This window comes from Phoxinus phoxinus, assembly GCF_949152265.1.
Source record: "Phoxinus phoxinus genome assembly, chromosome: 25".
Taxonomy (NCBI): Eukaryota; Metazoa; Chordata; class Actinopteri; order Cypriniformes; family Leuciscidae; genus Phoxinus; species Phoxinus phoxinus.
The window spans coordinates 24,566,986-24,582,726 of NC_136900.1; the positions used below are offsets into that span (position 1 = coordinate 24,566,986).

The following is a 15,741-nucleotide window of genomic DNA, read 5'->3' on the forward strand; positions in this document are numbered from 1 at the left end:
TGTGTTCCTCAGATGGACGACGGCCGGAGCATCCGCTATAAAGACCTGCACGCTTTATTCGAGCACATCTTGGAGAAGAGCATGCGTCTGGAGCAGAGAGACTGGAGCGAGTCTCCGGTTAAAGTCTGGGTCAACACCTTCAAAGTCTTCCTCGACGAGTTCATGACCGAATACAAGCCAGTTGAGGGAACCGTGAGTAAGGTAAACCACGTCTGTGTGTTCACGACACACACACACCGTCCTCTAACACTCTTCTGATGATCTGTGTATGATGTTTTTCAGGCTCCCAAACCGGAGAGGAAGAAGAGGAGGAAAAAGGAATCGGACACGGTCAGTGTTGACTGCTAGTTTTAGATGATTAATCTGGAATGTTGTGAATATATGAAGATCTTAGGCGCTCTGCTGCCCTCTGCAGGTGGAGGAGCACATGGGTCACATCTTCAAGTCCACTCAGTACAGCATCCCGACGTACTGCGAGTTCTGCTCGTCCCTCATCTGGATGATGGACAAAGCCTGCGTCTGCAAGCGTGAGTCAAACTCTGTCCTGTTTATTAACAAGCTTCTTAACCTCTTATATCGGCCTACAGCCATTACATATTTAACACAGTAATATCCTATACTAAACCTAAACCAATCTTGACAAACTATATCATTTGAAAGCTTACAATCTCTAGTTTTCATATTTGGTGACTGATTTTTAAAATACATTACAGAGGAGCCGTAATATATCAATTTGCAGCAAGAATATGTTCATCCTCCTGAGGCGTGTTCAGACCTTTATTTTGAAATAGTGATGAACATGAAAAATCATGAAAGAATGGTAGAAACCTCAGTTTGTTTTCATGCCAAGAGTTCAAAATATAGCATCCATTCAATTCTTTTAGAAAAAAAGCTCTGAAAATGTTTTAAATATAAAGAAAACAATAATAGATTCAGCATTAGTGATGTGGCAGCGAGCTATAATGCACATACGTGATCTTCTGTGTTTCTTAGAGGTTGAATTCATTTCAAAATCTGCCAAACGTCCAACACTACTTCTGAATAGGATGTCTACTTCATAAATTGTATGAAAATTGTAAAAATAATGGTTCAGACTCAAACCACATATGGAGATGGAGGCGCCCTTATATGTGCAGTGATGTCCACTAGTGGAGAAGTGTGGTACTGCGCACAAACTAAATCTCACTGAACGCTCATTAAGAGATATCAGCCTAACATTTGAAACACAACTTGTTTAGATTTTTGCCTTTGATTTTTTTGCATTTTTAGAGTCCAGGTTTTGAAAATGAATAATTAAAAATATTTAACGTTGTACATTTTCATAAACTCAAAGTTCTATAACTTTTTTTCTGTTTAACTTTCTAAATTTATTTCACTTCTACAAAAATCTGCCAAATGTCTTCTTTACAACAAGACAAATCTTATCATCTATATTCTAAAAGCATTCTTGAATTACAACCATTTAAGTTCGAAATGTGCATTTTCATGTCTATTAAAAAAAAAGGGGGCGCTTGATAAGGGGTTAAAGTGCTTGAATTTGACTTTTTGAAATGTAAGTCCTGGAAAACCCTTGAAAACAGCCATTTATATGAAGAGGTACTTGAGAAGTGCTGGAATTATTTAAATACAGTATGAAATAATTTTTTTTCGAAAATCACAAATAAAATATTTTCACGCAACATGAACCCCCATAAGACCTTTTCTCGATACGAAGTACAACAACATTATTATAATATAAAATATTATTTATTGAACAATAATAGCCATTATAAACATTGTATTTAAAGGAACACAAGTCGGCGTGTTTACAAATAACAAGGTCACATGACACACAGCCATCTTCTAACCGTATACTGGGAACTATATTCTCAGAAGGCGAATCGGTTCGCTCAGTGTTGCGCTAATCACTCCGCAGAAGTAGCAGTGCTTCGCCTCTGAGAATATAGTTCCCAGTGTGTGTATACGGCTAGAAGATGGCTGCGTGTCATGTGACCTGGTTCCAGGTTATTTGCACACGCTGTGACTATACAAATGTAAATAGGAAAATGTTGGAGTTATTTTGTCACTTATTGGGAGCCGTATGCTAGCTGGAGCCATTTACCTCCAGTCTTTGTGCTAAGCTAGGCTAGCGGTGGGTGCGTCAGACTGAGTTACGGCACGCGCGGAGATGAGAAGGGTGTGTGTGGACTTATCTAACTCTGCGGGATACGGGGAAGAAGATCAAGTCACAAAAAGTCACCATGTTCCTTTAATGATCCGATACTGATTATTGGCCGGTACATCTCTAGTTATTTACTTGTAACATTGAAATTGCTCAAAATGGGGGTCGAGCGAGTGTTTTCATGGCTTCATTTGAGTATATCAGTGATATACTGACACGGTTGAGTCTTCATGGTCTGAGCGTCTCTCGTTGCGTGTGTGTTGAGTCTCCGAGTGTCTGCTAGCCTGAGAGGAATCTGATCAAATTCATACATTTCATTTCTTCTGGAGCCGATCAATAACGTCATATTCCTGTAGATCTGGAAGGACATCAGATCCGCTCGGTCTCTGTTTAACGCGTGCTTGTCTCTCTGTCGTCTTCAGTGTGTCGCTACGCGTGCCACAAGAAGTGTTGTCTGAGGATGACTACTAAATGCAGTAAGAAGGTAAGAGCTGGAGATGGCGGTTATATGTGGATATACAGTCAAGTTCGGTGAGAATTTTTATGTTTTTAAAAGAAGTCTCTTCTGCTCCCCCAGGCTGCTTTTATTTGTTTAAAAAAAAAAAAAAAAAAAAAACAGTAATATTTCTTACATATTTTTACAATTTAAAATAATGTTTTTTATTTTAATATATTTTAAAGTGTAATTTATTCCTGTGATCAAAGCTGAATTTCCAGCATCATTACTCCAGTCTTCAGTGTCACATGATCCTCCAGAAATCAGTGTAATATGATGATCTGATGATCAAGAAACATTAATTATTATTGTTAATGTTGAAACAGTTGTGTTCTTTGGTGAATTTCTTTGATGAATATAAAGTTCAAAAGAACAACATTCATTTGAAATCGAATCTTTTGTAACATTATAAATGTCTTTACTGTCACTTTTGATCAATTTAATAAATCCTTGATGAATAAAAGTATTGATTTTTTTTTTTTTTTCAAAAAAAATCTTATTGATTCTTTGAACGGTATTTAATGTTACAAAAAAGCTTATATTTCAGATTAATGCTGTTCTTTTGAACTTTCTATTCATCAAAGGATCCTGAAATAAATGTTTTCAACATTGATAATAATCATAAATGTTTCTTGAGCATCAGATCATCATATTACACTGATTTCTGAAGGATCATGTGACACTGAAGACTGAAGTAATGATGCTTAAAATTCAGCTTTCGTAATAATATTTCACAATATTACGGTTTATTTTTTTATTTTTAATCAAATAAATGCAGCCTTGGTGACTTTTAAAAACATAAAAAATCCAAAGCGATCCATAAACTCACATGCGCTCTGAATGTTCTCATTCTCTCGTCGTTTATATGATAAATGATATTTCTGTGCCGTCTTCAGTTTGTATGTGACTCATCTCAGTGCCTCAAACTTCATTCCAGTCATATTTTGTTCATGTAATTCATTTCTGTGTGTGTGTCTGTCTGTGTGTGTGTGTGTGTGTGACCCAGTTTGACCCCGAGCTGTCTTCACGGCAGTTTGGCGTAGAGTTGTCCCGTTTGACGAGCGACGAGAGAGCCGTCCCGCTAGTGGTGGAGAAGCTCATCAACTACATCGAGATGCACGGGCTTTACACCGAGGGAATCTACCGGAAATCTGGATCCACCAATAAAATCAGAGAGCTCAAGCTGGGTCTGGACACCGGTGAGCGTCACGTGAACGCCGCCTTATAATCAGATGTACTTGCGTAGAAACTTTCATTGAGTGTTTGCCTTCATTGCAGATGCGAACGGTGTGAGTTTAGACGACTACAACATCCATGTGATCGCGAGCGTCCTGAAGCAGTGGCTGCGCGACCTTCCTAACCCCCTCATGACCTTTGAACTCTACGAGGAGTTCCTCAGGGCTATGGGTACGAGCGCTTCGGGGCCGGATTCACAAAACATTCTTTACGATAAGATTCTTCTCTGATGTTTTTCTACTTGTTTAAAGTCACCATGAAATCAAGATTGAAAACTTTTGTTTTAGTTTTTTTATAGAATATTGCAGCGTTTATTATAAATAATTAACCACATTAGGGCTGTCAATTATTTTTTTGAATTTCGAATATTCGTAGAATAAAATCAAATTTTAGAATTTTTGTTGTGGCAAGATGCGCGTGAGACATGATGATGACGACGTGACTGACGAGGTTTGTGTTTGTTAGCTTATCCAGTACAGCGCGGTGCGGCGGCATTGCTAATTTGAAAAATGGCGGGAAAAGGCATGGGAAAAATGGCGGGAAAAGGCATGGGAAAAATGGCGGGAAAAATCTTGCAACAACATACTTGACCAAACATGCACATCGGTCAGAGATGTTCGGGAAATGTTAAGGAAATAATATTTTATTCAAGAATGATCGTTTCAAAAGTTAACGCACTTTAAAAAGTGAATATTTAATTTCAATAAACGATGTGATGCTTGATTTGGTTTATATCTGCTTAAAGCGCCCTCTTGTGGGCATAGGAGACAATACAGTACCCTTTCCCTCTAACATCTTAAGTATTGCCTTTAGAATTCGAATATAATTTGAATTTTGCTAATATTTGAGAAAGAAATTTGAATTTAACTTTTCAGATATTATGATAGTGCACATTATTATTGTGTTAAATTCATGTTCCTGGAAATCTTGAATCAGAAATATCTTCCTCTCGCAGCATCTCTTCTCTTCTCTGATGACGAGGGCGGGGCTATAACCTGTCACTCACATGAGATCAGCCAATAGCAAACCACAACCAGCCAATCAATTCCACACAGACAAAATCAAGCCCCGCCCACATTTGTTCCGGATCCAGAAGCGTTTCACTGGGATATACGCACAATAGGGAAGAACTATCGCAACTTACGTTTCATGCTGACTTTAATAAAAAGTATTTTTCTAGAATTGAATTTAGGAACATTCTTACAAACTATATATCTCAAGAAACTTCTTGAAAAGATTTTTGTGAATCCGGCCTCTCATAATTTTTAGGAATAGTACTGATAATTTGTGCAGATTTGCATGTATATAATGCAGTGTGAATTCAGATTTGCATGTATATAACGCAGTGTGAATTCAGATTTGCATGTATATAACGCAGTGTGAATTCAGATTTGCATGTATACATATGACGCAGTGTGAATTCAGATTTGCATGTATATGATGCAGTGTGAATTCAGATTTGCATGTATATAACGCAGTGTGAATTCAGATTTGCATGTATATAACGCAGTGTGAATTCAGATTTGCATGGTTATAACGCAGTGTGAATTCAGATTTGCATGTATATGATGCAGTGTGAATTCAGATTTGCATGTATATAACGCAGTGTGAATTCAGATTTGCATGTATATAACGCAGTGTGAATTCAGATTTGCATGTATATAACGCAGTGTGAATTCAGATTTGTATGTATACATATGACGCAGTGTGAATTCAGATTTGCATGTATTATAATGCAGTGTGAATTCAGATTTGCATGTTGTATTATAATGCAGTGTGAATTCAGATTTGCATGTATACATATGACGCAGTGTGAATTCAGATTTGCATGTTGTATTATAATGTAGTGTGAATTCAGATTTGCATGGATATAACGCAGTGTGAATTCAGATTTGCATGTATACATATGACGCAGTGTGAATTCAGATTTGCATGTATACATATGACGCAGTGTGAATTCAGATTTGCATGGTTATAACGCAGTGTGAAATCAGATTTGCATGTATATGATGCAGTGTGAATTCAGATTTGCATGTATATAACGCAGTGTGAATTCAGATTTGCATGTATATAACGCAGTGTGAATTCAGATTTGCATGTATATAACGCAGTGTGAATTCAGATTTGCATGTATATAACGCAGTGTGAATTTAGATTTGCATGTATATAACGCAGTGTGAATTCAGATTTGCATGTATATAACGCAGTGTGAATTCAGATTTGCATGTATTATAATGCAGTGTGAATTCAGATTTGCATGTTGTATTATAATGCAGTGTGAATTCAGATTTGCATGTATACATATGACGCAGTGTGAATTCAGATTTGCATGTATACATATGACGCAGTGTGAATTCAGATTTGCATGTATACATATGACGCAGTGTGAATTCAGATTTGCATGGTTATAACGCAGTGTGAATTCAGATTTGCATGTATATGATGCAGTGTGAATTCAGATTTGCATGTATATAACGCAGTGTGAATTCAGATTTGCATGTATATAACGCAGTTTGAATTCAGATTTGCATGGATATAACGCAGTGTTTTCAGATTTGCATGTATATAATGCAGTGTGAATTCAGATTTGCATGTATATAATGCAGTGTGAATTCAGATTTGCATGGACATGACGCAGTGTTTTCAGATTTGCATGTATATAACGCAGTGTGAATTCAGATTTGCATGTATATAACGCAGTGTTTTCAGATTTGCATGTATATAACGCAGTGTGAATTCAGATTTGCATGGATATAACGCAGTGTGAATTCAGATTTGCATGTATATAACGCAGTGTGAATTCAGATTTGCATGGATATAACGCAGTGTTTTCAGATTTGCATGTATATAATGCAGTGAGAATTCAGATTTCCATGTATATAACGCAGTGTGTTCTCTGATTTGCATGTATATAACGCAGTGTGTTGTCGTGCAGGTCTGCAGGATAAGCGTGAGTTGGTTCAGGGGGTGTACTCGATCATCGATCAGCTCAGCAGAACTCACCTGAGCACACTGGAGAGACTCGTCTTCCACCTGGTCCGGTGAGACACTTCGACCTCACACTAGTCCTGCTTTTGCTCTGTGTGTAGCGTGCTTCATGTGTTGTGTGTTTGTTTCAGGATCTCGTTCCAGGAGGAGACGAACCGCATGTCTGCGAACGCGCTGGCCATCGTGTTTGCGCCCTGTATCCTGCGCTGCCCCGACACCACGGACCCGTTACAGAGCGTCCGGGACATCGGCAAGACCACTGCGTAAGATGCCAACAGAAAAATACATTTTTATACAACAAAATATACAAAAAAAATTAAAATTCTGCTCACAATGTTCCAAATCTGGTGTGAAAATAATAAAAACATCGAAATTGGGCATAAATATGTGACTTGAAATGCTTGCATTGAAATATTTAATATTCTACCAGTGATGAATGTGCTATATGTTAAGTTTTGTGATCACTACAGTAATGAATATGGGTGTGACGATACCCTCACGTCACGATTCGACACATATCCCGATACTGAACTCACGATACGATATTATTGCGATACTCGAGACGTATGATAAAAGGTTCACAAAAAAATTAACTGTTGATTAAAATGCTAAATTTGGTTTTACATTGTGTGAGTAAATGAATATTCTTGGACTTATAGGACAATAGAGACACCAGAATAACAATATTCATGATTCTGAAGCTAAAAACACAGAATTATTGTAGATATGCTCGATCTCTGTCACTCACTAGATATATTTACAATAATGTCGGCCACTGTTTACTGGTAACATCAGAGATCTGGCATTATCAGGACACACACATATTCCCCCAGTGCATTATTATACACTATATTCAACATTATATACAGCAGTTTAATGAAGAACTGACACTAAAATTCTGAAAAATTGAATTTTTCACACAGAAATTTTCATTTTTGGGTGAATTACATTATCCACGATACATATTGTTGCAGTTTTGTATTGCGATATATTGTGACACGTCTACTATGCATCAATAAAAAGCATCCAGTTAAAGCTGAAATGGTTATTGCGCATGATCAATGCACAATTTTGTGTGAAACTGTAATTTTTTCTAATGTTTATTACTCTGAATGAACACACACCAATGCTACATTTTCTAAATGTCATAATTATTTGTTAACACCAAGTATTCATTACTTCTATGAGCTTTATGATCTATGAGTTTCTGCATTTAATTATTGCATTGCTTAAATTAACCCATTTTTCGCTAACTGTGATTTTGTATATGTATATTTCTGAAATACATAACTTAGACAGTTTCCTCTGATAACACATCACTCTAAATTATAATGTGGACTCATGCACTTTCTGTAAAGCTGCTTTGTAACGATGTGTGTTGTGAAAAGCGTTATAGAAATAACTGTGAATTGGATGTAATTAATTCCCCTCAGGTGTGTGGAGCTGATCATCTGTGAGCAGATGAGGAAATATAAAGCTCGTCTGAAGGACATCAACACACTGGAGTTCGCTGAGAGCAAAGCCAAGAGTCGCCTGACACACATCCGCCGCTCGATGGTGAGTGAAATACAACACACACACACACACACACACACACACACGATCTGCACCCGATGCTGCCACACACACACTTCATGTTTTAGTCCCGCCCCTTTTTATGACACGTCACTTTCCATGCATGCAGTACACACTCCTCCTGAGTGCCATCAACTGTTGAGGCACAAACCCATGTGTTCAGAACTACTGAATATTTTAGATAAAAATTAATTCTATCATCTATCTATCTATCCATCTGTCTATCCATCCATTCTATCTATCTATATCGGTCTATCTATCTTCTATCTATCCATCCATCATCCATCCATCCATCAATACAACATCAAGTTTGACCTTCTCAGATGTGGACTATCAGCATTTTCTGAAGGTTAAGCAGCTCCTTTCATTTGCTGAAAAAGTAAAAAAAAAAAAAGCCTTTTTTCCCCCCAAGTCTTATTTTATACCGCATTCATGGAAAGTGCCGTACATCTTCACGTCCCCATTCTGTTTCCAGACAGACATTCCACTAATCCTGTTTTCTTCCCTTCACTCCTTCCCCTTCTCCCCATCCTCCTCTTCCAGAAACCAGTACTAATTGCGGTTAGGTTTATTGGCATTACAAGAACTGCCACTCTGGTATGTATCCACGCCGAAACATCTGTGACGTCACACGGCTAGTTCATGTCAGTCAGTGTAGCATCGCTAGTTGCCATCCGTGGTTTGATGCCGTGTTTATTTGGGCCCGTTGAAGACGCTCACGCTTACTATGAAATGCTGTCGTGTGATTGGCTGTGAGAGGTGATCGGAGGAGAGTACGGTCCAGATGATGTGCTTAAATGTCACGTTCTGTTTGTTTTTTTGTCTTGTTTTAACCACACATGCGACATGCTGCCGAATTACTAACATTTCCTCTTTTATTTCTCCTGCATTTGCATCTCGCTGTTATTACACAGCCAAACGCAGTTAAAAAGGTAAAGCTCAGTGACTGTGTGTTAGTGTGTGTGTGTGTGTGTTTAGGGAGTTGCGTCTCACTTGCAGTGCCGTCTGTCTCCCTCATGTAAGGTGTGGTCATGCTAGACTTTGTGTTATTCATTCACATGCAAATACCGTATGTGTGTGCAAGCATTTTAATAATTATTGTCTATATGTGTTACAAAAATTTAGGCTGTAATTATACATACATTTTAATTTCATAATATGCCCTGCCTTCTGGAATACAATCGAAATTGATTGAAATTGAAATTTAACATTTAATGTCGCCCTGCAGTCAATAATTTTATCCCTTAAAACTCATCTTTGATCACCAGAATGACATATTTAGAAGTTTTTTTCCTTAAAAAAATGTCTTCATGCCTTAAAATATCTTGAATGTAACTCGACACCCTTGGCTCATTTAGTATGTGTGGTTCTATGAATATGCAAATGAGCCCCGCCTCCACTCACTCACTCACTCAGAGATCCACTGGTTGACGATCACACGTTGATCTGATTGGTTACAAGGTAGTGTGTGACGTCAGAAACACCAGCGATTTCAAACCGTGTTTTTGAGACTGTCTTTGGTTCACTGCAGTTTTAAGCAGAAAATACTCGACTTATGAATTTACACATGATTTGCATATTAATAACACCACATAGACACATAAACAACATTAAAAGCTTGAGTTTCACCACAGAGGGACTTTAAACAACTAAATATTTTTTTATATAACTTCTCTACTAACCTTTTCGCTTTTATAGTAAAGCTTACAAATTTTGACTTTTAAAAACTAAATTACAATTTATTATTATTAGTTTTTAAAAACAGACGCACTAGAGCTTCATATCAAATTTTCTACACGTTGCAGTAATTTCGCAAAGTCTAGCGTGATTTCAGCTTTACCTCGTTGATTACTCGCTGCTTATGCTCCAGTTTGCTGTTCTCTTCAGGGTAAAAGCCGTTTACGCAAAAGCGGTCGCCACACGCCCTCGCCGCCACTGAGCCCGCGGATGACAGAAGGGGAGGAGCCAAGCGAGGAGGGGGCGGAGTCTGGGCTGAGCGAGCAGCAGCAAGCCGCCATGCAGCACGAAGAGAAAGTTTTGACTATGCAGATAGAAAACCTGCAGAAAGAGAAGTTCGTAAACACCTTTTGCATCATGATTATCGTATAATGTTTCTATGTACTGACATTATGTTGTTATGTTGATATTGTAATGTTGTTTTGGAAAATCCCCACATTTATTCCGTACGAGTTTGAGGTTTGGTTGGGTTGAGGAGTAAAGTAGGGTTAGGATTATAAATCTTAAAGTTACGGGTAAAATTAACGGTGTAACTACAAATACAAGTACTTTAAATGTAATTACAATGCACAAACATAAGTATATATTATCAAATGGATAAGTACGTAGTAGGTAAGACCACCTAATATAAAGTTTGACCCATTATTTTTATTGTATTTTCGCAAGTTAAACCCATTCACACACACAGTGAATGAGAACAGGTTATGACTGGTTTAATATTTCAAATGATCTCTCCGATCCACTGTAAGAATATCATTCAGATATATGTATGACTTTTTTTTTTTTTTGGAACATAATCATATTTTGAGGAATTGTAACAAATCCAGTGGAGGCGAGCTTGGCGAACACAAGTGCAGCATTTATTTCCACAACAATATCAAACGTAAAACAAAGAATGAACATGAACAGAGGTTACACAAACAATACTCGACAAGGACATGTGGCAAACATGAGCGCATAAATACACACAAGACTAATGACAAGACAAGGGAGGGACCAATGATAACATGACACAATAATCACATGACTAACACAGGGAATCGCATGATAAGACATGAAACATGAACCAAACGCCCCACATAAAAACACAACAAAACAAGACATCAGAAGTGTGGTGGAGCGGATTTATTATTTTCATTCACACCTGTTTTTCACTCATTTTAGGGAAGAACTAACCTATGAGATGTTGGCTTTGGATCCCAGAGCGTCTGATGATGAGATGCTGGAGTCGGAAGCGTCTATCGGGACAGCGGACAGCTCGGAAAACCTCATGGAGTCGGAAGGTGCCATGTCCGATCAATGGGGTAACGGCGCCGTTTTGTGGAAGTTTTAAAGAGTTCTGTCATCATTTACTCACACTCACGTCGTGCCAAACCGATAACACTTTAGTTGATCTTTGAAACACAACCTGAGAAGATTCAAAAAGGTCATAGTCATTGTAAAACTAATCAATTTGAATCAAGCGGTTTAATTAAAGTCTTGATGAACAGATTTATTTTTTGCCTTTTATTCACATCTAACCAATGATATATGATGTGGTCTATGTGTGTGCTTATGTGAATAAAAGTTAATTGAATCTGTTCATCATATAAAGCAATTATATCTCTTCACAAGACTTGGATTAAACAACACACACAATTATAGCTGCATAATTTATCCAATTGGCTTTATAATATGCATAATCAGAAACCAGGAATAAAGTATTTTATATGTATTTGCTTTATTTGCCAAATCTGAGAAAATGGCACCAACTGGTAAAAATAGTAAAAATAAAAATGTGAAGCCCTGCTAACAGAATGAAAGTTTTTTAACAAAGATTGCTTAATTTTATAGTTAAATGGCCCTGGGATTAAAAGGTGCAGGTTTTTTTGCAGGGACATGTTTGTTCTGAAGGTCCTGAGAGGAACTATTGTGTGTTACTAGTGCAAAATAGATTTATTAAAATAAATGGGGGTGAAATAGTAAAATTCCAACAAAAATACACACCTGTGCCAAAATATATACAGTTTGCATTAACACAGGCAAAATAATAAATAAATAAAAACTGAAAAAGACACACAGTTTAAATGGAGGGACAGAAACCACTAGATTTGAGAGGCGAGTAAATGATGACAGAATTGTAGTTTTTCCGTGAGCGGTTTTGCACGTGATTTGCAGTGTCAAACGTCTCCTTTTTAGAAAGACTCACCGGCACGCTGTCGGCCACACGCTGGAGGAAGTCCGAGTCGAAAAGCCGACGTGGTTTACGGCGCCAGCCCGAATCCCTGGACTCTGTGGACTCCGCCGTGGCCTCGCTGTCCTCCGAGACGCCTCACTACCGGCTCCGCTCCTCCTCTTCCGGGCCTCTGTTCTCCTCCGCCTCCTCCGGTGGGGATTTGCACATTCTCCCCGACCAGGACGGCTTAGAACAGGCTTCCCTGAACACCCGATGTGCCTCCAGCTCCGAGAAGACCCGTCCACGACCCCGAGGGAACCGAAGCTGCCCGCCAAAGTCCCGCGAGGAAGCAGGCGTCCGCAGACGAGACCACGAGTTTGGTTCCTCTCAGCCTTTAGTGCTGTACGGGAGTAATGAATTCATGGTGTGATCATGATGCTGTCCAACAGGAGCTGGTACCGCCAATAAAAGTCTGAATAACATTTGAAGTGAAAGAGAGATCAACCATCACAGCCTTTCACTGCACAGTCCTGTTAATGAACAAAAGTACGGCGTACGAAGATGAACGCACCCGTATCTACGACCTACTGACTGTAAAGTGGACCTGCTGGACCGGTCCGTCCTTCACAACAGATTCTAAGAACAGTTGAACTGGGAAAGAGCGATTTTTAATCAACCTGTGATGTCCATTTTCATGTTTACAGAACTGAGCCAATGAGAGGTCACGTGACTTCAACTGACTGCATGCCGTATTGCTACCATTGTTTTCACTCTATGATTAAAACCTTTGATAAAGTGCTAAATATGTAAAATAACATTATATTATTGATAAGGGTCGAGTGAGTCGTGTAAATAGCTGGGATCCCTGCGCTGCTGGTTGACCCGTGTGAAAAAATAACGTCTTTTTGTGTTGCAGATCGAAAACTTGTGTGAGTCTGGTGTCCGTCTCTGTATGTTGAGTTTCTTATGGGTGAGTCTGATAAACACGCACAACGTCCACGGCTTATTTCGTCCTGAAAATAATTTTTTTTTTTTTGCATAAAGCAAACAATCTTGCTTTTCTTTATGCAAAATCGTTTTGATTCCGGGGTGAAATTTGACCCGGGCGTGTAATAGTGAGATTCATCCACGGTTTCGCTTTTTTTTTGGTTCCAGAAACACGTTTTCTCTTCAGATGGAAAATCAAAAAGGATGAATAGGGATGAAAAGTCAAGTGTGTTTGTACCATGATTCTTTGCTGTAGTTTTAATCACTGTTTCGTTGTTTTTTCCTTCAGTGTTACGTGCAACAAAATCAGGACTTGAATAATTTTTTTGTCTTTTTTTTTGTAAATTGCTTTTTTAAAGTATATTGTGTTTTATACATGCTGATATTTTATTGTGAAATTTAAGTATATAAATATATTTTTTGGTGTAATGTTCCACTGTGCCATCCGGAGTTCTCTTTTTGGTTAAACTTTTACACTGCAAAAAATGCATTATTTTTGCCTTGTTTCCAGCCCAAATATATATAAAAAAAAATTATTACATCAAGATGCATTTACTATAGTAGTATAGAATAAGATATTATGTCTTGTTTTCTAGGGGGAAAATACTTTTTGCTTAAAACAAGAAAATGTTTCTGCCAATGGTGTCAGAAAAAATAATATGGTTTCTGCTTGAATTAAGTTTATTTTTCTGACCCAAATGGCAGGTAATTTTTCTTGTTTTAAGCAAAAACTCAGTATTTTTGTATTGTTTACAGTCCAAATATCCAAAAAAATCAAGATGCATTTCAAAATTAAGTGAGTTTTTGCTTAAAACAAGAAAAATTACCTGCCATTTGGGTCAGAAAAATAAACTTAATTCAAGCAGAAACCATATCATTTTTATTAAACATTCTCTTGTTTTAAGCAAAAACTCACTTAATTTTGAAATGCATCTTGAATTTTTTGATATTTGGACTGGAAACAATACAAAAATACTAAGTAAAAAAAGCATTTTTTGCAGTGTAGTTTTGATTTAGGGCTAATTTATCACACACACATCTAAAACAGGGTCCTCTGCTGTGTTTTTAACCCTTTAATCTGACATTAAAATACCCATTTATAGCAGTAAAGTTCATATAAAACAAGGACACATATCAGCATAAAGCTCGAAGCTTTAATATAAACTATAGTAAGTTTACACAGTTGCTGTTTATGTGCAGGGAATGTGTCTCCAGAAGCTGTTTACTCCTTTTTGATGTGCAGTTATTACATATATCTATGTCTATATTTATGTCATATCATAGCCTATTGAAATAAACCATCACCCATGGTGCAATGTCACAAAAGACTTAAGCTATGTTTTTATGTTTTGACAAGTATACTTGGGTACTATCTTAACCTTAAGTCCACTAATGCTCAAAAACAGGCGGTGAGAAGGAAGCGGTTGTTTGTTGCGTCCTGCATAAGTGAATGTAATCACTGTAGCATGCTACACTATTGTCAAAGTTTCTCTTTTACAGCTTATGTATTTAAGATCATGTTTAAGGCCAGAAACATACTCTATGCAAATACGCAAACCCGAATGCAGTTCCGTACATATTTAACATATATTACTACTGTGTGGCTTTAGTACTTACCTTCAAATGTCTGTCGTTAAACCGGATTTAGCTAGCTAGCTAACATGTTGACAGTCTAACATTAACTTATTTCTCCTCAAACTGTCCCTCGTCGTCAGTAGTTGACCCGAAAGAAATAACTGACCGTTATTATGCTAATTAGCTGTAAGCGCGCGCTATCCGCAGAGACACGTGACCCTGCGTAGCTAGAAGCGTTTGCGATCACGCACTTGAGTATGTTTCTGTATGTTTGAAAACAAGGGATGTCATTTGAGGGATGTAATATCTTATTTTATGTTGAATGAACCTGCGCTGTGTGTTTTGATGGACTGAGTAAGTCTAAACAAATTTGTGCTTTTTGGATTTTGTTTTTGTGCTCTCGTGAGCGCAGTTGTAAACGGTGCAATTTGTGTAATATTTCTTTAATGTGTAAGGATGTAAAAAGAAAAATGAACATAATCATTGTCTTATTAAAAAAATAAATAAACCTGGCATATCTTTTCCTTATTTGTCCTGGCAGAGAATGTATTTAATAATAGGGTGGATAATATCTTTCTTTCAGTATTTAGCAATTAACGTTATATAATATCATTATAATTTGACAGTATAACAATTAACATTATATAATTTATAATTTGTCGAAACAAATGTCTAAAGTGTTTAATATCAAACCAATGGACGCGCCTTTCTGTAATCTGTAAAATTAACGAAAGATTTCATGATGTGTTGTTGTCATCATGTGTTAATTATTTAATCCACTTTAACTAGCCTATGTTTAGCTATTTTAAGTAAATAACTTAGTCCATTCTG

At 37.4% G+C, this 15,741-nt stretch overlaps 1 protein-coding gene across 1 annotated transcript in view; it reads left to right on the forward strand.

Annotated features, from left to right (window-relative positions):
- myo9ab (myosin IXAb) overlaps positions 1-15,397 on the forward strand; it is a 108,749-nt gene extending 93,352 nt beyond the window's left edge. The window contains exons 31-43 of the mRNA XM_079604649.1: positions 13-201; positions 283-330; positions 416-527; positions 2,584-2,645; positions 3,664-3,856; positions 3,936-4,064; positions 6,829-6,934; positions 7,013-7,144; positions 8,315-8,438; positions 9,000-9,053; positions 10,344-10,528; positions 11,358-11,497; positions 12,372-15,397. Of these exons, the coding sequence (XP_079460775.1) occupies positions 13-201; positions 283-330; positions 416-527; positions 2,584-2,645; positions 3,664-3,856; positions 3,936-4,064; positions 6,829-6,934; positions 7,013-7,144; positions 8,315-8,438; positions 9,000-9,053; positions 10,344-10,528; positions 11,358-11,497; positions 12,372-12,778 (1,881 nt within the window). The 3' untranslated portion in view covers positions 12,779-15,397. The remainder of the gene's footprint in view (positions 1-12; positions 202-282; positions 331-415; positions 528-2,583; positions 2,646-3,663; positions 3,857-3,935; positions 4,065-6,828; positions 6,935-7,012; positions 7,145-8,314; positions 8,439-8,999; positions 9,054-10,343; positions 10,529-11,357; positions 11,498-12,371) is intronic.
- The last annotated feature ends 344 nt before the right edge of the window (positions 15,398-15,741 follow it).